General features: G+C 40.6%; 1 protein-coding gene and 1 long non-coding RNA gene across 12 annotated transcripts in view; both read right to left on the bottom strand.

Annotated features, from left to right (window-relative positions):
• DNM3 (dynamin 3) overlaps positions 1-23,959 on the bottom strand; it is a 182,154-nt gene that overhangs the window by 61,904 nt on the left and 96,291 nt on the right. For 10 of the 11 annotated variants that reach the window (XM_068690741.1, XM_068690740.1, XM_068690738.1 and 7 more), the window contains one exon: positions 6,017-6,126. In XM_068690741.1, the coding sequence (XP_068546842.1) occupies positions 6,017-6,126 (110 nt within the window). Of the gene's footprint in view, positions 1-3,032; positions 5,487-6,016; positions 6,127-23,959 lie in introns of those variants that run through there. The other variant, XM_068690746.1, reaches the window with a different exon arrangement.
• On the bottom strand, positions 9,694-21,680 carry LOC137860459 (uncharacterized). Its single transcript, XR_011098922.1, has 2 exons — positions 11,064-21,680; positions 9,694-10,624 (listed from the first exon to the last, which is right to left on the bottom strand). It is a non-coding gene; the product is annotated as an uncharacterized lncRNA (long non-coding RNA).

Raw genomic sequence — 23,959 nt, 5'->3', positions numbered from 1 at the left:
ATGCCATGAAATAGCAGCACTTAAGGTTTTTGCCGTTAACTCATGTAAGCGGTCTCCCAGAAGTATAGGGATGTTTTCAAGTTTGCACACACAAATACACACACAAACAAGTTTAAGGTGAAAATGAACAGAAAAGATGCTGCCTAGCATATAGCCAACCCCGGACAATGGAATTTCTGAAGTTCTATATGTAATCCAGAACAGAAACGCAGCCAAAACTAACAGCACATAGGCCAAAAGCTGCAGTAACTGGCACAAAAATATTCCGTAACTCCCTAGAGAAGAAGGTTTGATCATTTTTGTGGTAGGGGATGGAAGCCTGTTTTGGAACCTGCCCTGCGGGCCACACAGACACAAAAGCTGCTCCCAGCTGTCAGAGCCTCGCCATGCACAGAGGGAGCACGTCCACGGCTCCAACGCATGTGGCAGCGGTGGCCTTGGTGGCCTTTTGGGGTCACAGTGAGCCAGCAAGGAGTTGTCCTGCAAGCTGAATCACCTTTACCATGACTTGACCCATGCTTACACCACTTGTCTCTCTGGTAGGTGTCACTGATGTTTCAGATGTCACAGATGTTTCAGTCTCTTTGGGAATTTTCTTCAGGTATCACCCCAGATTTAAGATCCAGGTTTGGCATTGCAGTTTCTTTGCCTGAGCACCACCCTTTGCTCTGTAATGCCAATTTTAGACCTCAATACTCGCACCACCTATCTACCATCCTGTTTTATTTATCATACAAAGAATTCTTCTCAATAATGACAAGAATGAAATATTCCAGATTTTATTTCATTTTACTTTGAATGGAATAGAGTTGGGGGCACAAGGGCTAGCTCTTGTTTAGGTTTGTGCATTTCTCCTACTCTTAAATATCGTACTCCCCAGCTCTTATAGCTTGTTTACAAACCTCAGCAGCTTTTTTCTTGATTTCATTTGTGTAGCTTGGGTTTTTTTTTTACTTAACTAGATTCTCTTTCTTCCATTTCTAACAGAGAGGGCTGTGACTAGCTCACAGTCCAGCTCTTCCTGGGGCTTAGCTTTCTTAGCAATTCAAAAACAGTAACCAACATACATCTCATCTTAGGCTTTCTCTAGCCTGGCTTCCATCCAACACCTCCCTGACCCGGTCTCCTTTCACTAGTTCCCTTTATTTTGGCTCCTTCCCAATTTCCCTTATAGACACATAGCAGTTAACCAGTTCTTGTCTGTAAGAAGAAAATCTGTACTTAAATTTCTAATGCACTTGGAGTCCCAGGGAAGACTTATGCTCCATCATCCCCTTCTAGGGCAACGTTCAGCCAACAACAGGTACCCAAAATAAATACTGTCGTACCTCTCACTCGGTAGACATAGTGTACTTTCCTGGGTCCTAGCAGACAATGCAGTTTCTTGGGCTGTATGATTCCTGACACTGTGTGCTCGGGAGCCAGTAGCTAAAATTTATCATCTGGCAGCTATATCTCCAGTCCTATTGGGTGCCCTCAAAGCTTTCTTTTGATGGCTTTGCCCCTTGGCATTCATCTGTTTTTGAGATTAGTGATCTGTTTGTCCAATAAGCCTGCCCCGACAGTCAGCTCTCACGCAGGGATGGCAGCTGTCACACCGCTTCACAATTGTTGAGGAGCGTTTCATTTTCAGGGACCTGTTCTTGTGAAGACAAACAGAGGAATGGTTTTGGGCTTTGAATTCATTCCTCACATCCTACTAGGATACTGAACCACAGAGGAGAGGAAGGTAACATGGTTATTCTGTTTCATCTGCATCCTGGCAGGGCAGAGAAGTAGAAGAGCAAGGAGACTTGATGCCATCTTCTTGAACAGAGCTTCCTGCATAAGAAAGGCTACGGATAAGCAACCATTACACAGATCCTAAAGGGAGGCACATTTAAGACTATAGTTCTTGTCCCAAACCATAGTATTTACTTAAAAGAAAAAGTGCCAGTCACTGGATTTTTTTATGGGAAATACATGAGGAACAGGCAAAGGGAAATACTAAAAGCAAAGTAAATTTCCTAGGATGGGAAGAATTTGATTTGTTTGTTCTTGAACTCTGCACAAGAGTCTCACACATCCACCAGTTCTGACACAAAAGGTGAACCTACTGTACGTAAGCATGTGCCAACAAAATCCTCTCCCCTCCATTCTTAGCTCTGCTTAGCAAAGTCAATCAGCAGCTACATCTACAAATTCTGCCACCCTTCATCTCCTCACACCACCAGGGAAAAATCTCCAACTGTCTTGTGTTCGCACGAGTCTCAAGAGCTGGCTCCGGTCCTTGGGTTCCTGCAGTGGTGCTCCAGCCCTCTGGGAATACTGGGCAGTACTCAAGGGCAGCATCCTTACTGCACAGAGAGGAACAGCCAGGATTCAAGCCCTTCACAAAATTTCTCAAAATCATGCTCTGAAAAGGATGATTGTACTTTCTATCACTCCGCTTCTCACAAGAGCGAGCAGAAAACCAAAACAAATAAAAAAAACACACATGCATTAGAATTTTTCTACAGTATGGTTATTTTCAAATACTTCGACTACATTTGATCTCTTTTCCAGTCTAAATGACTTGCCAGCAGCTTATTGTGGAGATAGAAAGGGAAGAGAAAAGGATGGTCAGCACAAAGGAGAACTCACTTTCTTGACAGACTTCGGTTTAGACACATACTGCCTCACCCTGCAGCTCAACTGCAGTTGCTTAGGGGCAGATTCACATAGATGGACACTGCCAAAAACAAATAAGGAGTCAAAGGGCACTTGCTCTAACGTGCTTGGCTTTAATACCCAGTGCTGGTATGGTAAATGAACTAGAGGAGTCCATCTCCAAAGGTCTTTCTTGGTGTCTATAAAATAAGTACACAGACCCACTCAACAATTTTAAATAAATTAAGTTTGCCAAAAAAACAAAACTCTAAACCACCCCTCCCCACCACATCCCCGCTCTTTAAGCAATACTGTATTTATTTCACACCAAAGTTTCTCTTTTTTATCCCCCCTTTTCCTTTTTCTTTTTCTTTTTTTTTTTTTTATATTTTAATTAGAAAGTAACAGGAAAATAATTTAATTATTTCACAATGGAGGGTTTTCATAGCCGTGCAATTACGTTCGTTTCATGAGAATTTATCTTCACTGTGAAATCAATCATCACAGTCTCCATTTACTATACATTACCAAGTCACATTTGATTCCTGTCAGAGAACTGTTGACTTCTGCAGTAAATCAAAATGACAGATACTGTTAGTTTCCTTTTGCCTCTATCCCCAAGCCTCCTGACTCAAGATGGTTTTTCCTTCTATGCAGTGAAATGAGGATTTTCCTGGTAACTGTATTTCAGAACTGGAAAGGTTTTCATAAATGGAAAAAATGCAGTGCATAATCCAGGAAACTATTGAAATGTACAGTATCAGAAACATATGGCTGCAGCAAATACCTATGCAGTGAGGGGCTGGGAATGAAAATGAGAACAAGCTGATTAAAGTTCTTCTCCGACAGAGACTTTGCTTGAAAATTAAAATATTTTAATTGAACACTAAGAAAGTTTGCACAGTCAAAGAAAAAAAATCCCTATAGATTACAGAAAAAAGAGATAGAGAATAATCTCCATGCTATTGTCAATCAAGCCAGAGCAGATGATTTTGCCTTTGTTCTTTAATGACCTACGTCTTAACTAGTAAAAAATTTCCATAGCCAGAACCCTCCGTCAGTAAACTCCGAAAGAGAAAGCTGCTTTCTGTCCCAATTACTAGGTTTTCAAAAGGAACTAGAAACTAAGTTACTACATGAATTTTGGAAAAGCAAACAATATTTAGTCCCCTACATATTCAGAAATCAGATCAATACATCAGCAGAAAATAATACGACGAGGCTCCTTACTTCAACAGATTTTTACCATTTCCATGTTTCAGTTTCCCTAGGAAAGGGGGAAAGGGCACACAAGTCCCCAGCTGAGGGTTGATCATTTCACTCCAGTTGCAGTATCAGAGAATCAGAGTGGTTTGGGTTGGAAGGGACCTTACAGATCCCTGCTTCTGCTGACACAAACTATGAATTTGGGAGACAGGGAAAGCAAAGTGATACTAAGCTTCTTTTCATCGGTTTATGCAAGAAGGCAAATCTTGAAAAATAGAAAATCATCTGTTTCACAGTAACGGAGGGATTGCCGTTGTAATGAGAACAATAAACGCTTCTTCAAGAACAAATTCTGCCTCCTTTCAAGCTGGAGGACTGTCCTCATCAACAGCCTCTCCCACGGCAGTTATTTTGTCATCTTATCACTGTGCTGTCATGTCTTAACATGCCCATATAGATAGAAGGATGTTTTTAGAGCAGCTTGCAGACGCTTTAAGGTCTGCTCACAGCCCGAACGGGCGGGGTTATTGCAGACATGGCAAACATTTTAGACATCTGACTTTGAAATCCTTGCTGTCCAGTGAGTATGAAGATCTGGAGAAAAAGCAAAAGTACAGCTATATAACACCCCAAATCCCAAATTTGCCAATGGAAATGAATGCTTCTCTTGGATTTTCACAGCAGTTCGGCGATTAATATTTAAGATGATGAAAGCATTTGAACGTTAACCAAACTAAGGAGAAATATCAAGCTATAATTAACAGATTATAACACCAGGACAAAGTTATCTTTCTTGACTGAAGTAAATGCAATAGCGGGATGATTCACGAGTATCTATAGCAGAATAGCTTGAATTACATTATTTTCCAGCATCTGAAGATCATATAAGCTTTTTCAAAACATGAACAGTTTTTCCAAGTGTTTTTCTGTGCTCCAGAAATACAAGTGGTCAAGTGTTTGAAATCTTATTCCCAGCAAGTATTTGAGAGACATACTTTCAAAGGGCATTTCTCTGGCAGACAATGTCCACATGTGGGTTAGCTGAGATGTCAGCAGATGTAGGCAAAGCCTTCACGGGGCAGTTCAGAGTGAGACTCACGTTGCGTCCTCATGCTTCTGGAGCCAGCAGAAACTTGACAGCCCAGAAGCCCTGTCCTTTGCTTTTACTGTGCAGGAGGGAGGGGCATTCTTTGCTTCTGAAAGGACTATTTCTGGCCAGTTCGGGAGCAACAACAGCTGGCTCTGCAGGGAGCCACATCCAGCCCTCATCAACTTGTGCAACATCTGACTGGATTGCCTTGCTTTGGTGATTGAGGGGGGGAGTGGGTGTGAAGGGACTTAGCAGACAAGAAGAGGAGAACAATGGCATCGATTCATGTTACCAATAGAGGTGATTTTACTTATTTCCCTGAAAAATAATTTCTAGAACTTGCACCTCATCTGCTGAAACGGAATTCCACCAAGCTAGCTGCAAATGTAACTCTTTTCCTCAGTAATAAATCAATGAAAATACGTGTCACCATATTTTCTGTTTGTTTGTTTGCCTGTTCTCATGTTTTCTTGACTTATTTGTGTACAGTTATCTGAATTAGCTGTGCCCCCTCAGCAGGCTTCCACAGAGTGCCCAAACCACTTAAATCGGCGGATGGAGTCTGGAAAAAAAGGGTGAGTCAAAACACTACAAAGCAAAGATTCTTGTGAATTAGAGAGGCAGAGGAATTTCATTTGTTCTCCATTCAGCTGTATTTAAACCCAAACAAACAATAGAATGACTCCGAAGATTACAGGCAAGCAAGTTTTTTTCCACTGGAGAAAGTGGAAAGCAATGACACTTTTGTGATTTACACCAGTTAAATCTTGTCACAAGGTACAGAAGTCATGAATGTTTTGGTAAGCCTAGGAGATTGCCAAACAAAACAAGAATAGGATCAGGAGATGATTATTCAGCCCTACAGAAAAACTAGATGACTAATCATGGAGCTGTTTCACCCCACGAGTGGCTAGGAGGACACTAACCTTTCATCCCATGATTATGCAACAGCAAGGAAGCAGATAAATCAAAAGTATCAAGATCTTTGTTCACTCCACACAGTGGAAATACCAGAACTGCACTCCCAGTTATTAAAATGCTTGGCCAGATGCACCTTTATAGCACTATCTGCAGAACAGCACATTCTCTTACCTCTGCTCTGTGTTAAACAACGCGAAGATATGTTTGCTAGACATGAAGCTCTTTTCAACATCACGCACTTTCAAGTTGTCCAGAGGAAGCATATACTTCTTCTCTTTTTCCTAGGAAAAACAAAACAAAACAAAACAGATTAAACCAACCAATGCTATGTGATAAGTCTCAAAGAAGCCTGATACCAGCATGCTCCGTTTAGTCAGCAATGCCTTTGGGACATTTATTATAAGGAAATATCCCAAACTGAAATGTCTGGTTATCTCTCATAGACACGTCTGCAACAGAAATGAAGCCTCAATTCCAGTTGTTTTTCATTAACCCTATTAAAATGTTTCCTAATAAAAAATAATAATTAAAACTCCATCAGAAATTTATAAATATCGACATTTATTCTTCTTCATTCCTCTGATTTCTAAAAATAAAAGGGTAAAATTTAACTAAATAGAGTCTAATCAATACAGAACACTCATACCAAGTCTGTGTAGCAACTGGAGTAACCTGTGATATGAAATTAATCAGTTATCACTTATTTTGTGCTGGCATTTGTTCTGGCATTTGCTGATCCCAGGGATAATCTTCTTTTCACCAGTGGAAAATATAAAATCACAGGAAAAACAAGGTTTTATATATACTGTACATAAACAAGACTGACCTCCAATCTAACCAGCTCATTTATCCACATGGCAGGAATAATCTATTCACTATTGCTGTTGTGAACTCCTTTCTCATTTGCATCACAACTCTAATTTACAGCAGTCTCATCAGTCAAGTTTCACCTTTTCTTAGTTTCTTGCTTCATGACACTCTAAATTAAGGACTAGTAACACTCTCAAGCTTCTTTATGTGGTCAGAACAAAAAAAGCACAATGATTATGACTTGTTCCTGTTGTGTTAGACTTCCTTTATGTCCTCACACTGACAGATAAACCACAGCAAAACTCCAAAATAAATCACAAAAGGAAGAAAGCTGAGGATTCTCTCACAGTCCCTTACCTGCCAACATGAAGCAAGACTGCCTGGCCTCCATTTAGCCATAGTTAGAACTAGCTATGAAGTCTAGCATCCAGAGCACTTGCTGGAGAATTGCAAACAGGGACATTATGTGGTTGACTCAGGTAAGAAACATGCCTGTGATAACACTTTATCGTGTCCTAAGACAAGGACAAAGGGCCAAGCCTAGCTAAGACCCGTTTTTCTCAATACGTATTTCCATGTTGTTTCCAGAAGAAATACACAGAAGTAACTTCCACTGCAAAGAACTGGAAGAAATTCTAGCTAGACTGGGATGTGTGTGCTGGGAGGGCAGAAACAATTTAACTTGGCTAAGCTTCAGCAGATTGCAAAACTAAACTAGCTGAGAATGTATCTAAGAGTGAAACTATAAAAATATTATAGTGATGTGTCCAACAATGGCTCACTTTCCTAGACAGCTTTATAACAGAACTCAGTAGAGGAAAAAGCATATTTCAAAAGGGCATGCTGGTAAAGCATGGTTTCTACTGTCTTGTTTTGTTAAATACAAAAGTTACGAAATCCAGTGTGGGAGTATTACGTAAAAAGTATCTGATCTATCTTCAAATTGCCTCTGGCTTAGGCATCCTAGAAAGTATGCCCACAGAAGATCACATATAGAATATTCTGCACTCTCCCATCTACCAAGAATTCCAGTGAAGGAGTCTAGTTCTGTGCCAGCCTCCAGCTGTTTGTCAGAGCTCACGTCTGTATTCTGCTCGCGTGGAATATGTGCTCTCTGAGCCTTTGAGATCAGCAAACTGAAAGGAGAGGATACTGTCAACTATTCAGTAAGCGTTACCACTGAGAGAAATAAAACTAAGCAAAGTAAATTAATAATTTACTAACAAAAAATTAAACAAATTAGTAAATAAAACAAAATATGGAACTTATGGATAAAATACATACAGATAAAAATTAGGAGATGTGCACTGTCCTCTAACACTGCCTTTGATTGATGTGATCTGTTTTGATATTATAAACTTACGTGCTAAATAGTACTGGTAGCATTTAAAAGGTAACGACACGTTCGCTTTGCTGCCCCGACAAAGTGGCCCACACTTGAAAAAATACTTTAATACATAAATTGAAAACATATTAACATTTGGATTAAAACAAATCATATTTTCCAGTTGAATGCTGCACTACATGATAAAATATTTGGGTTTGATTTTAAGCACTTAGGACAGATAATAAAACACATTTTGGGCAGAAAAGTCTATGCTATTTATGCCATCGTAACTAAGAAAACCAGATAAGCTTGATTTTTATTCTTTAAGTCAATCTCGTTATTAGAAAATTTGTTTAGAATCCTTTACTATTCCCTTACCATAAATTTAGAAGTTTCTGCTAAGTGCTTATTCTGACAGACACGGTTTACTGATAAACCGGGCAACTACAGATGAGTAAAAATAGAAACCAATGAAAAAGCTATACCAAGAATCTGATTGTCTAAACGAAAATTCCAGAAGCAGGAAAGTTTTATAAACGCTTGGTGCCAAACTGTGAGAAAGTGTTTCTTCTGTAGCCACCAGGAAAAAGGAAATGCCTACTGAAGGCTAAGAAGTGGTTGGTATTTATTTACATGGCCTCCTACCCGCATGCTGAGACAGCGCAGTTTCCAAGAAAGGGAAATCACAGGGTGCCTAGGCTTGAAATCCTAACAGAGACAGCGTGTCACATACGAGAGATCAGACCTAAGTATTGCTGAATTCCAGGAGAAAGGTATTACTGAAGCATTCAAGCATGGCAGCGAAACCCAGAGCAACATTTTTTCCAAAGAAAGAGGAAAAAAATCATATGTATACACACACACGGAGCATGAGCTAATTTAACACAAGATGAATGCTACAACATTTCAGCCTCAGCTCAATTAATATCACATTATGGCTGGGCAAAAATTCTCCAGCCAGCACTGTATCTGTGCATGTTTCCCATCCGGAGAAGCTGACAGCGTAAGAAACGGGGAATGTACGAAGCCTGGGAGGAATGGGGCTAGGCGCACTTCTACAAGTGACGACATGCACATAGCTGTGGGTCCAGTTTGTCCCCCTCAGCATTTGTTCTTTTTTATTTATAGATTTTTATTTTTATAAAGGGGCAGAGAACTTCAGCATGACATGAGAGGAAAAATTAAGCATGACATGAAGGGAAAAACCAGCACACGCTGATCTCATGGCCACAGACTTCGCTGCTCTCTTTCCTATGCAGTGTAGAGGAGCAGAGGGAAAAAGTGGGAGGTAGCGTGGCCCATTCCTGTCTCCATGACATGAAAAAAATCCCCATAATGCACCTTAGAAAAACAAACCAACCTGCTAGCCGGGGAAGGCCTTCTGACCCTTGAGACGATGTTTCACCACTCGTGGGCATAAGTAGCACTCACATCCTTAATGGCCTAGTTCTCTCCTGCTCTCTGACAGGCAAATAAGCTGCCAGGAACTGACAGCATGATGTAAATATGCCATATTACAACTGCCCCTTCCCTTCTGCAGTGTTTAAACATACTAAAAATAAATACTGCTGAAGTCCAAAATGGCACAAGGGATGCAAAAAATACAAAGGCGGCTCCCTGCCCCCAGCACGGGCCCAGCCAGGACTTCAGATCTAATGAACTTGATTCTGCTTTCAGCCAGAGGACAACGTAAAGCTACTTTTTCCCCCTACCTCTGCTTTAGGAGCTTTGTAGGTTGTCAGAACAGCAGCAGAAGAAACCTTGGACACAACTGCAGCTAGCTGAATTGTAAGGCAAACAGATTTCTTCAAGGGAAAGAAATGGTTCAATCACTTCCTCATCTTCCCGTCAGTAAAAAGGGTTTTCTCATTTGTCCCTTCAGGCCAGGGACTGCACAGCAGCAGCACGCAGGACAAACTACTCCTCGTTGTACATCCTGAGGACCAGAAGCAGAATTGAGGCAGGACAAGGCAAACACACGGTGCTCAGACTGCGAGGCACGTCTGAGGTGAACGCTGACCTAATGGCACTTTCACTTACGTCACTGGGAATTAAGTGGCAAATTGCTGACCGCTTTTAAATAAGTTTTAGAACACCAGTTTCCAATCTAGGGGTCACGACACCAACCCAAACCGAACTGACGACACTAATTGTGGGGAATCCAAGTCCAAAGCAATCAAGCTCCCAACTGGAAGCGCAGACCATGCTGGAAAAGTGTGGCAAAGGCTGTTTTACAGTGGGGTTTTATTCTGTACGTCGTTTGGACTGACAGGACAGCTCTCAGGACACTAATAGCAAATGAAGGTATCCACGAAACACCTCTGTCAAAGATGTTAACGTCTTGACAAAGACGTTAAGCAGCAGAGGCACGAAGTAAGACCAAAACGAAGATGTTCTGTAGTGCTGTACTCTTTTGGATGGCTGCATCGTTATCCCCGTTTTAGAGACAGACACAAGAAGTAATGGCTCTTCTGCTGAACCAGAACGATCTATATTAAAGAAAGAAGAAAAAAAAGTGCCAAGAAATGCTGGTGGGGTGTGCTAGAAATACGCCTGCTTACTCCTGAAGAGAAAAGGCCCAGACCCATTTACATCCAGGAGCTGCTTTCACTGCCAGTGCAGAATAACCCACTCCGTGGCATCTGATGGAAATGCAAACTCTTAGAACATTTCATAGCAACTTTTATAGCATTTAAATCAATATCCAAAAGTTAACCATATTCTAACTTTAAATATACCCAAGAGCATTTTACTGAGTTTCTATTTCGGTTTATTTTTCTCTCTGCTTAGAAAGCCACACAGCATCTTCACAATGGTCTTTGCTTTACCACACTTGGCTCTAAAGCTGAAAAATGAAGCGTAAGATGCTTTCATATTACTCCAAACTTTTGTAGAAAAACAAGGCAAGTCATTTAGTTACAGACAACTTAGCGGAATTCAGGCCTGAACACACTCCTGGGTACAGCTGTAGAAAACATAACTCTAAATTGTCTATAAAATGCCGAAGGAGCTGCTTTGACAGAAAAACAACGCGTATGTAAACATTCTAACATTTTTACAAAAAGCACAGCAAAAGAATACTTAATAAATTGCAGATGACGAGACTGTGTTCCTTCCACCTATGTACCTCGCCCTCCAGCCTTCTGCCATCAGCCCCTACGTGGTTTTAGCTGTTGATGATAAAGCACTGAAACCAAACACTTCTCCGAGACTTTTTCTTTGCCCGCTGAAACCAGATCATCGTTGACCACCGTGCAGATCCTCTATTCCAAGAAAGAACCACATACCTAACAGTGTTTTCAGCAGAGACAGCTGATGTCTGTCAGCTAAAAGGATGTTGTTTTAAAAGTTTCCTATTGCAGTTGCTGAGTTTGCCACAACAGATCCTAATTCTTCAATGAAGTCAGCCACCCAGGCATCAAGAAGCACTCACATACATACAAATGACTCCCAAAGTGCTACATACAAATGACTCCTGAAGTGCTCGAGTTAAAGTTCTTGAGCAAAAACTTTAAGAAAAAAATAGTTGGAGTATCTCAATCCCTGAGACTCCTCCACAGGCAGGGGGGCGATGCCTCCAGTCCCTTGTCTGTTCTCCCACCAGCACACAGGTGGAAACTCTGGACCTGTGCTGCATCACAGCAGATGTACAGTATGAAGGAAGCAGTTTTTATCACATGTACCTGTATTGGCAAGAAAAATTGCATATGACATTAGAAAACTGTCACATGTAGCTATATATATTATTAAATATCAACCATTTATGCAGCATTGAACAGAAACAATTCTAGGAAAATGCTGGAGAATAAAACGAGAGCTGCTGACTGAGAATCTCAATATAAAAATGTGACAAAGGCTTAGAACGGTAACCCAGACTGCTACGAGAAAGAAGCAGAAATACCAAATCTTACATTCCCTCAATGTTACAAGACTTTATCCTCTACCATGTCAGAGAAGTGTTCCTTATACAAAACAAAGCTGAAGAGGCCAAACCAAAAACTGCAGCTAAATAAGGGAGATCTGATGACAGAATCATGTGATTTCAAGTTTGAGCTGGTCTTCTCGATGGCAGCTGGTACCTTGGATTTTACAGCAATCTTTCCTAAACGCTTCTTTACACATCCACTTATTTTTCCCAATCTTTTGGTACCTTCTCCCACAAGATGTTATTAAAAATTCAAGAGATGTGTCACATCTCTGGTGTTCCTCCTGAATTCAGCTGTGGGATTACACCTGATACTAACGTGTACTCAGTTTTTAGTCTGGCATTGGCATTCATTTTACAGTATGGCATTCATTTCCCACGGTGTTTTTTTCTCAATTAGAAGCTGTATTATATTTGTTTCTGCCACTTTATTTATGCATGCCCAAACTTCTTCGGGAATAGAACCATAAAACTTCACAATTCTGTATTTGAAATACTTCGTCCTTTCAAGAAACGGTCACTGCTGTCATTCTTAAAAGGCATTTACTATCCTGCTACTTTTCAAGACTTCACAGGACTGTCTTTCAGTTACCTGTTAATACCATGTTTCTCAATCTTGGGTTTTACCTTACCTTGCCTCATTTCCCAGTAGCTGTAGAGGGCACAGCTAGATGTAACTGCGCTGATGCTGAATGGCAGGAGGGGAAATGTACAGCCCATTCCTCACTGTGCAGCACAGAGCAGGCACCAGGCTGACTGTGCCTCCACCTCTCTCTGCCAAACCCTCTCTCAGTAGTTACCCAAGCTTTCATTTGAACCAACAATGCCATAAGATGTTTGCACTAACGGTGTTCAATAGCATATGAAACCTTTGTGAAACCCTTACAGAAGATCACAACACCATCAAGACAATCGCAAGACATGGGTGAGAAGCCAGAACACCATCTGGGTGATAAGAATTAGGATCCTGCTTCCTCTGCCTCCCCCAACCCTTTTCATGCTGACCTGACCTTGCTGTCCCCGAGGGACTATACACCACAGCACAGGCTGCAGTGCAGGATGATGCTGTAAGCCCTTCCTCCAGCCCAGCCAGCCTGCTGGCATGGCACAACCACGCACCCACCAGCCTTATTCCCTGCTCCAGGGCTCTTCTGCCACTCCTCTCACCCCTCTGCCTCAGCCCTATGGCAGGTAACCGTGAATCCCATTGTGTGATTCAGACCTTGAATGGTTGGATCCAAAATAAAAAACGCCAGATAGTTCGCTGGTACTCCCCGTGCCTTTCCATAATCAGGGCATCCAAGAGAAGTGTAATAGTTTTGGGGATGTAGAACAACACGATTTAAGATTGCCCCTTTTCAAAAGAGGTTTTTATCATCCCAGGTAGAAGGGCTGGGCTTTCCCTGTTCTGTGCTGGGGGAGGTGCTCTCAGTGGAAGGATCAATCTGAGAAAAGGCCTAATGGAGAGGAAATCTCTGTTCAGCTCCTATTAGTTAGAATCTTGAAAGGTCATTTTGAATTTGGGAAATCTTGTCTGGGAAAGAAGCCAGCAATTCCTCTGCACTGAAGTGGTGCTGGCATTTAAAATTGAGAGAAAGCCCCGACTGATGAACCAGTTAACAGTCTGGAAAAATTCTGCTTGGATGCGTCTAGTGGCTGCTCTGAAGGAAGGCAGGGGGGTGGAAGTATATTTTGACCTTTTTATCCCTTGTAATGAAGCCTGCTTATGACAGCTTGTTTTTCTCTGCTGGTGCTCAAGTTCGTATTTTTCACTCTTCACCTACTGCGGATCATCCATCAATCACTGTGGTTTGTGGGAGCCACAGCACAGGATGGAGGGCCTTAGTGCTGCACGTCCGTGCTGGCAGAAGGCACAGTGACACTGACATAGCAGTGCCTGTGGGATCTAACTTCTCTGTTGCGTAAGGCTTTCCATTCATATAGTTTAAAACTTTGCTTATTTGGGAGTACGTCTTTTTGTCTTTAAAGAAAAACCATAATTCCTGAAACCTATTCTCGTTGACTAGGTGTGCAGCTCATATTTCAGTTCTGAAGTTTTTCTTGCATTAGGAATACTAGGTTAACACTGAAATAAAATGAAAAAAACAAGTTTAACTGTATTTTCAGCTTCTTCAACTCCCGCAACCTGCACATAAAAAGAGAGACCCTCATTTATAAGCCTCCTGAAATTCCCTTGTAGGTATATAAGATACACCTTTGCTATAATACCTTTTTTTTTCCTGCTGGAAAGCCATTTCTTAAAACTACTCCAAGCCTTTGAATGCATTTCAGTTTCTATAAAATAAATCCTAGAAAATATTAAAATTTAGGAAATCAACGTACACTTTTTTTGGATACCGAAAGAAATATCTGAGAGGGACTGTTTCCAGATCTTTTGTGTGCGCGTGCACACAGAGAGGCATGTGTGCATGCATGTGTGAAAAAAAAGAATCCCCTAAATCAAATGATAAATAAGCAATTACATAATTAGGAAAAAAAAAATTAAGCAGGATTTTCCTGAGGCAACACATCTGTCTCTGCAAGACTCCTGAAGATGCAACAAAATACACAGACACAAATTAGTTCATGGTATTTGTGCTGCCCTACTTGCTTGTTATCATTAAAAGCTTTCAGACAGTAATCAATTTCACTGTGGTGGAGATTACTGCAAAATGCATTAAGAAGTTCACGCCTGTGGCAATGGTCACTGAAAATATTTTGGAAAGCATCCCAGAAGTATAAGACTTTTTCCAGACATCCGAGAGAAACTCTGGTATGACAGAGCTTCTGGTGTCAAGTCTTCTCCCCCCCACCCCTCCTCTTTCTATTTTTTTCCTTCTTTTCTTTTTTCATTCTTTTTAATAGCAGCATTTTTGAAAGCTACATTTCAGCTCCCCCCCCTTTTTTTTAAAGGCAAACCAGGATACTTGGGTCACAGAAAACATTAACTCCTGAGACAACTGTCTGAAGTTATCTTATTCTTTGCTCTACGTAGTATGTATAAACATACACTGGCTTCTTAATTTCATCAAAGAAACTGCTGAATTGTAACAAAAGAGTAAGGAGGACCATATGCTTACTCCTTCATGAAAAAATATATATTTTTTTGGTAAAATAGGTAACTCTGGGGATGCTCCTTTGTTAAATAAAAAAATAATAATTGAACACTCCATAATCATCTCTCACTTTTCCTTTATATCAAGAACATTACCTTCAAATGCTAAGTGACATATGCCATCAAAACATCAAGAGAGTTGGTTTTGGAATGTGTTTCAGAATTTGACTAAAAATATCCCAAAATAATCACAGTGATGTGCAGGAAAATCTGCAACCCTCTGTCCTTTGAAATTAATGGTTATTAGACTGAAGCCTCCTTGGAAACACTCATCAGGAAGACTGTTTCCATGGAACTATTCCTGATGGAAACACTCCTGAAATTCACAGCCAAATTGTTCCTCAAACTGACCTTAACTTGTCTCAGAAGTCTGTCCTGGGATGGTTACAGTCTTTTCTCAGTGTACATCATCTGTCCCAGCAGGGACTTGAATGCGAGTGGGGAATGCAGACTTCACCATAGCAAACACTGAACAATAACTCAGCTCTGAAAAAGGAACCTGACAAGGATGAGTATGGGAACACAGGGAAAAAAAAGTTGGTCAAACATCCAAGATATCATGAAACTATTATAACTGAAGAACGATCAAGAGCTAGAGGAAAACAGCAAAAGAAGCAACACCAAACCATTCTTTAAAGTTACTGTCATTAAAAAAAAAAATAAACAAACAACAACAACAACAACAAAAAAACATGACTGGAAGGTGCTAGGCACCATGTTGCAGCCTATTACTAACTTCTAGCAGTAGGATACGTGTGTGGAAGGAAGTGTCTGCAGTAGAGCTGCGCATACACAGTGGTTTTCAATCTGCAGATGCTGCATATTACATGGGAATGTCCAAGGGCTGCTCCCCCATAAGCTCTCTCCTGATAACAACAACATGCTGTTTCCATACACGTAATTGTGTGCAAAAAAGGAAACAACACATTGCTAGCTGCTTTGTGTTGCTTGGCTGACCACTTGCAGTAGAATACAGAAAAGAGGTCCCGCTGCAGTATCACTCTAAAAGGTAAGGTGTTGTGTGCTTGATGCACTTAACAACACATAACAGGAACGTAGGCATAAATTCTACTGCATTGGCCACATGTTCCCTTTACATACCATGGAAGATGGTGAACTCAGACAGAGGTGGTCAGCAGGAGGTACCACAGCTTGGGAAAGCCTAAAGCAGCACCTCTGGAAGGAAGGAGACTTCCTCAAACAGAAATAGCCACAACTGCTCAGCTGTCATCACTGCCCTTCCGTGTGACTGCAGAACTCATCTACTGACAGACATCTTTCTCAATTCCATACGTGCTCACCTTTGCACCCTTGCTGAAATAGAGTGACAAGATAATGCTGAAACATCAGATGTGAGAGCTGTCAAACACTCGGCACCAAAAGCAATTCCCCCACAGGCCCAGCTCCGCAGTCCTGAGCAGACATTGGTGATGTCTAAGAGCAGACTACCCAAAGCTGCACTTTGCAGCCAGGTAGAACAGAGTGTGTAGCTAGGAAATAGGTTAGTGAAACATGTTAAGCTTAAACCCAAATCAAATTTTTAGTCCTCTGGCATCAGTCTCACTTCACTGGAGGCGATGGCTGCAGCCTTCTGCTAAGAGACCAAGCGTGTGCTGCCACAGCCCAGGGCTGTGAGCAGAGGGGGACTGCTGCTGTGCAGTGCGAGAGGCACCGAGGAAAGCGGGATGCTGAAGTCAGGAGGCAACATCCGTGCCACTTCTGGCTGCCAGAGCAATTTCCACCCAAGCAGCCACAAAAGCTCAGTCAACCAGAGACTCTATTGTCATTGCTGTGAGCAATGAGCACAGAAAGTGGGAGATGCGAGTACGTCTTTGCCTACCAGTAGCTGGGAGAAGAAGGAGTTTCCCTTGCTTCTGAATGGTGGGTGAGGTCTTCACTCACTGCCAGAATAACACTCTTCAGTTGCATTCTCTCACCATCTCAAAATACACCCTTCCCAATCATTAAAATTATTTTTAATCATTTTTTTCTAATTTTCTGTCTTGTCTAATCCAAACCAACACCAAACCTTTTCATTTCTTGCTATGACATTTTAAAATATGTCATTTCTCCTCTGCATAAAATAACAAGATCTTTAAAGAATCCCAGTTACCCCTCGCCTGGATTTCTATAACCAAACATTACTCTGAATCACACCTAACATTCTCTTTTATTCCGTGCTATTTGCTTAGGGAGGAAAAAAGAAATGGAATATAGCAGCATGCAGACTAGGAGTTCTGTTAAGATGATAAACACCTGCATTCACTTCATCATCGCTGTCAGGATGCTGTCAGCTGGGACTCCCCAAGAACACACTTAAGGAACAAGGCTTTTCCTAAGGAAAAAAGAAAATCTAACCAATAATTGAAATAGCTGTAAGAACCGTCTTTATCAAGCTAAAAATTTGTAAATGGCAGCTTGGATAGATAGTTGTAGTGATTTTAAGGAAACAAGACTTTAAAGAGACAATAATAAAGACGTCAATTTTTGCTCCAGTAAAACTGTCTATACGTGCTCAACATCCGCTGTCTCAAAGAACCTATGAAATTTGCAATGTCTTTGGAGGTCTCCAGGAGTTTCAGAACAAGGTAAACAAGGTCAATGCGAGAGGCAGCGACATTAGTGCAAACACAGAGAAGACAACAGATACAGTGCACTGAAATCTGAAAGTTGAAACAAGCCTGTGAGAACAACGAATTTTTATAGTATACAGTCAGACTGCAGACAAGATAGATAACACTTCTGCTTCTCCAGAAGGAGGAGAAATATTTATTTGGAGACACAGCACTTCCTCAGGAATGTAGGTCTTCTTCAATGCTGACAGAGAACATTGTAAACCATCAATACACTGGCCTTAAACTCGCAGGACACTTTTATATTTGTAAAGAACCACTCCAAAGCACATACACTAATTCTACATAACACTGACATACAGCACTGAATTCCCAGACAGTCAGTCAAAGTTCTGGGCTGGAAACCAAATTCCATGATTTTTTTTTTTTTCTTTAAACACTATGTCAAAACACTCCTATTACTTGTTACTTGTGCTTTGAAAGATATACTCCATTACTCCTTAACGTCCTTAGCTTTTACAGATACTGCAACCAACAAGGAACCGCTGCCGGGAAAAATATATTACAGACCTTCTCTAACACTGACAGACTGAGATTAGTTCAACGTGAAGGAGGCATGGCAGCAACAAGAGAAAAATTGTAAAGAAGATAACTGCTTTAAAAATATCGGTACAAACTTAAATTTCAGTATGGAATACGTAAGTGAAGCAAACTATCAAGTACTAACCCCACAAGTTTATAATTTCCTAGATGTAAATTAATTCTTCGGCTCATTTTGATAATTAAATTCATACTACCAAGTCTTACTGGTGTAAATCATCTTACTAGCAGTCAATGAACCGATTTCAGATGCTGACTCTTAATATCAACAGAGATCATCTTTTAATGTGTTCTACTCTAATGAAGAACAACATTTAAGACAAACATTTTTTCATTTTGTTTTCAAGACACTCGAAGATAGAAGAGGACAGCTTATTGCAAAGCTGTCCATGCAACAACAACCAAAAAAAAAAACCCAACCAAAAAGTATTTCAGTAACTACACCACCACCCAAAAAGCCTCAAAAATATTGAAACAAAACGCTTAAATGAAATGTTCATTAAAAATATTCCAAGTCTTTCTAGGAGTTATTTAAACATCCTATTAAGCAACGTGATTTTCTGTAATCCATTTTTAAGTTTACATTACCCAAATTTAATGTATATTTTGGTTATTTTCTCAATTCATTCATTTTGCTGAAATAACATTCTATTCCCCTTTGAGAATATTCCTAAGGTTATAAAAACTAAATTGTCTAGCAGTTTAAATTTATTTTAAATGTCTAATAATATATTACACTAAAAGAGTTTGAAATAATGAGGGCTTTAGACTAACAAATTACCAAACTGTGTGCTGACTGGTAATTCATGGAAAAAAGTACCTGACAATAGACATAAGGCTAAACGCACAGATTTGAATAAAATGCATTACAGAACTATTGCCATTACTCAAAAGAAAAAAGAAATATCTGTCAAAAACCAGGCAGTATAAACGTGGAAATTTTACAGTTAAAAGAAGTTCACATTCCCTAATGGAAAGAGAATACTTCAAATACATTTCAATACGCCCCGAAATTGCACTTTCAGACATGGGAAGGGGGAACCTAATTCAGACAGGGGAAAAACACTCTTCAGCGTAAGAACACAAACCTAAGATTTAAAAATTTAATTAACCTGGCAGAGTCTTTACAGGTGAACCCAAATTCCTCTTGCTTTCATTTCTATTTCTGCACTCACCTCCCTCATCTACTGCTGAGCACATTTGGTGCCAGAGGTGGAAGACTACTCGAGTGCAAAGGATGCTCCTGTCACAGATTGTACGTGGACAAAGACTGCTACATCCAGGGACTTTCTGCAGAGAAAGTTGCCGTTTGCACTGGGACCGTAACTGTGTGTTGCAGTCCTCTTGCAAAACAGAGCCCACTTCCTTCTCCAAGGTAAGTGAAGATGGGAACGCAGTGGCCTCTGATATATTCAGAAGGCACAAACAAAATCCCAGACCCTGTCTGGGACACGAGGCCATATAGAAGAGAATTCCACTTCATGGAATTTTTCTTTTACTTGCTGGAAAGGAGAAAAAAATATATAACAAGCATAAGCCACTGAATCAAGAATAATTGTACTCTAATTCCCATTGTACTCGAAGTTCCCTGAGCTTAAACAATGCAAGTAAAAAGATCTGTGTTATTCCGTTATTAGGATTGTTTAGCACAAAAGCTGACTGAAGCTGACCTTCATGAAGAACACATTTCTAATTAAAATGAATTAGCCCATGAAGTCTCGACTTACCCCACAGTCCAAGAAAATTCTCACTGCCCGCACAAACACACGCACCCCTACAGAAACAGGGTTGCTTAAAAAGAAGTTAAATCACAGAATTACAACTCTTGTCCTCTACTTATCCAGATCCTAAAAGGGAAGCAGGGTTGTGGGGAAGAGGAATATAGTGAGGACAGCTTTAACGCAGTTCAAATGGTCTCAAAGACGAAAATGAGAACGTAGGAATACCTACTGATAAGTGTTGCATATGGTGACCAGGATAAAAGACTGTAATGGAGGGAGTAAAATAAGGAAACTGCCACATAGGTATCTAAAATATCTGTGGACTGACCTACACACAAAATAAACAGGAGAATCTAGAAGTTTTCAATACAAAATCAAAATTATGACTTAATTCATGTAACAAAGACCTAGTGGGATAATTCACATAATCTAGAAAATCGACACATCTTTGTATTTTTGTTTAGGCAATCAGACAGAAAATACCTGGGAAAGTCAGGGAATCAAGAACAAATGTATTGGTGTGGGGTTTACACCGAAACACAGGGATAGAAGTTCTGAAAGTCCCTGTGGGCATCTAAGGAACAGGAAGTGTGCATCACTATCACCTGGATTTCCAGCCATCACTACAATGACTTAGTGTAGGACTTGATGATAAAAAGGTATCTTAATTATAAGAGAGACCAAGGAAAAAGCTGACCCACTGCCTGGTTGAGTGGAAAACCTACTGACAGACCATGTTGAGAAACCTCCAATATTCAATCCTTCACACTAACCTTCACTACAAAGCTTAAGAAACAATAAAAATAATTGAGGTTGGGTATTAGAAAAGAAATAAGTTAAAGAAAATGAAGCACTAACATAAACTAAGTTCACCACCCCCCACTCACACACTATTCTTTCAGCGCTCTCAAGTGCCTCTGTTTTGAATCAACAGTTTAAAGACATAAGAGGAAAAACTGTAAGTGATGTGCAAACCTCTTATCTAAATTATATGAAATGAACAGAAGAGCAAATCAGAGTTAAAAAGCACAAGGGTTCATTGAAACTAAGCCTGCTCTTACTCTATTTACTCTGCAGCTGGCATCTTTGCTGTACACGACAATATGTAACCCTTCATCGAAAACACAGCCAAAGCCAAAGCTTCACAAATGTTTTTCTTTTTTAAGCACATTCTCTTCTCTCTGCTCTACCCCGGTGCAGACAAATTTGCTTACTCCAAGTCTGCATCCCCGAGTTCCTTCTCTGCAGGACTGCTTTTTTTAGCTCCCATGCTGTGCTCAGCACCAGGAAGGTGCTGGGAGCAACGTGTTGGCTGCAGCAGGGCAGAGCTGCCGAAGACAGAGGTAAGGGCTCCAACTGCAGAAGTAGAGGATTTGATTTACCTACTCGATGGTGCACATCTGAAGGGCTTGCAATGCTTATCCAGCACGGGGGCTGTCAGTCTGCTCAACAAGCTGCCAGTCCAACCTAAACCCAGGGGAGTGGGGCACCTGCTGTCCCTCACACAACACCAAGACCAGCTGAGCAAGAGCCTCAATGCACAGAGGTGCCTCCATGGTCCAGAGGGTAGGTCAACATCTGGTTCTGCTCCAAGAACGAAGGGATCGAGACTCTGGGAAATACTGCAACATGCATTCCTTTATCCCCTTCTGGCTGGGTCCCGGCCTAGCCCAGGAGACATCGTTTCCACTTGGTAGAGTAGGGTGTTGTCCTGTTATTTCAGTAGCAAATAATTTACAGAAAAGCATTATTTCATGCATCTTACATGAAGGAACATATACACTGTGCACTGTGAAGAAGCTCCTTGAGAACATAAAATTCAAAGCGTCACATAACTTGTGCCAATAAAGCATTCTTATCCCCAAATTAAGATTGCTATATAAACTGTCCCTAAACTGTTGAAATAAATCTTTTCATAAGCAAGGAGAAACACAGCTATAAATGTCTTAAGTCCTTGTTCACATTTTGACCTCAAATGCCTAAAGGCACTTGTTCTGCTCCCACAGTCTGCAATGCCCTCCCACAAAGCACCTCTGTATGATCTTCATGAGGCTAATTTGAAAGGCATAAAAAAGAAAAAAGGCATTTCTTCCTAGAGTTTCTGTTGTTAGAAGTACAGCTTACTGACCATCTCAGTGGGTGCTTACGTTTTCCATATTTCTCCATACAGCTGGGATTTCTTGCGTTGTTACCAATTACAAAAATCTACCTGGAAATTTATAGTAGTTACCAATGAGACAAAGGAGGAAGCAGTCTTCTCTTTATGTAAGGATGTACCTATCTGAAACAAATTATTATTTCCAAGAGGTTTACTGCAAAGTTATTACAGCAATTAAACTGGCCAGTGAATCGCTGTGTCTATCAACACATATCCACATTCAAAACTATATTTTAAAAACATCTTTTATTTAATTTTATTATTCTAACTTGGGTAGAGTATGTAGAACCTTATTTCAGTAACTAGTTGCTAATGAGCTTTCCTAACTCCATAGAACTGTTTTTGCAATGTTTTTCCCTACAGCATTTACAAGAAAAAGCTAGTGATTAGAGAGTGGTTAAAATCCTTGCTCTTACTGCAGAGCACAACTCTCTTTTGCACAGCAGAGGTTTTTAAACAGGCTTCATCAAACACTGCTTCCTGAGAATCCACTTTCCTGCTGGCCATCACTTGAGTCGTTCGTATTTCAGCTGTACAGTAAGGGGTTAGGCAGGCCAGCTACAGCAAAACGCCCATCGCCGTACTCCACCCATTACGGCTTCTAGCATTACCAGAAATGTGCAGTATTCTTAACCCATTGTTGAGCATTAAAACGCTCAACAGCATTAAAACTGGTTTTTAAATGCTTAGGCAACACGCAGGTTTTGCCCTCATGCACTAATAATAGACTAAGTGCCCTCTAGGAACATGAACTATTCAACTGAACTCTTAAAGGGAAGATGCACAATATTTTATAGATCAGTTTGTGATCAAAAGGAGATTAATGTGATGTGTTAATATAAACCGAACACTACTGCATTCAGCGGTGTAGGGCTCTACCTATCCCTCCAAGCACCCAGCTGCCATTCTGAAGCTTTGTAATTCGTTTTCTGTTTGTGAATGTTGCTTGCTCCAGCATAAACAGAAGATGAAATCAAACAAGGGACTGACTTTTGCATTTCCTCTGTGAAAGCTGATAAACAGAAGTTTCTTTAAACAAAGCACATACTTAAGCTATGGACACTACCAATGCCAAGCATCCTTGAGACTAAGAATTCAGCAGAAAGGATTCCTGGAATCACTCTGGAGCCCACAGTTGCATTAGATAAGAAAAGAGGAAGTAATGCAAGGAAAATAAAGCTCCATAAAACCAGGGAGTGAGCCAAACACTACCCAACTGTCTGCTGTGGGGACTGTAGTATTCCTTTTGATTTAGCTCCTCTGCAGCATCTGGCACTTGCTGCTTTCACAGACAAACACGCTGCGTGCAGATAAAACGCTGATCTGATTCAGGATAGGAATTGCTACATTTCAAAATGCTGTCAAATGCGTGTTGTCTAAAGTGGAGTGCTTTTTTTCCGTTAGCTTTGTCATTATGGTCAGGTTTTGTTTGCATCTAACAGACAACAAAGTCTGAGTGAAGTCTCATTTTACAGTGGCAGTACCTCTTTGCAGCAATCTTACCAATGATGAGATAAACAGTGGAAGAAGTATGAACTGAATCACAGCTTTTCACAGTTCATCCTATTTTTTAGTTACAAGATTTTTCTTGCAAAGTGTTTAAACCACTACCCTGACTTTAATTCTCACTTGTTAGCTTGCTAATAAAGTTAAAAGGGCTGTACAAAAGTATGAAATTTTCAGATAAACAGATAGCACATTAGATATGCTTAGAATCATGGATTAGCACATGGAGCATGTCTCTCAAAATACATAAAAGCTACTCACATCCTGGGAAGGTTTTTCTGTTTTTATGACCTTTACCAATAGCTGAGGATAGGCTAGAAATTGCATTAAAAAGTAAAGAAGATTCTGTGTCCAGTCTCATCTGCAGCGATAACTCCCA

The sequence above is a fragment of the Anas acuta genome, chromosome 8 (genome assembly GCF_963932015.1).
Source record: "Anas acuta chromosome 8, bAnaAcu1.1, whole genome shotgun sequence".
Taxonomy (NCBI): Eukaryota; Metazoa; Chordata; class Aves; order Anseriformes; family Anatidae; genus Anas; species Anas acuta.
The sequence above is the reverse complement of the archived record's forward strand: the minus strand, read 5'-3'. Positions and strand labels throughout refer to the sequence as shown.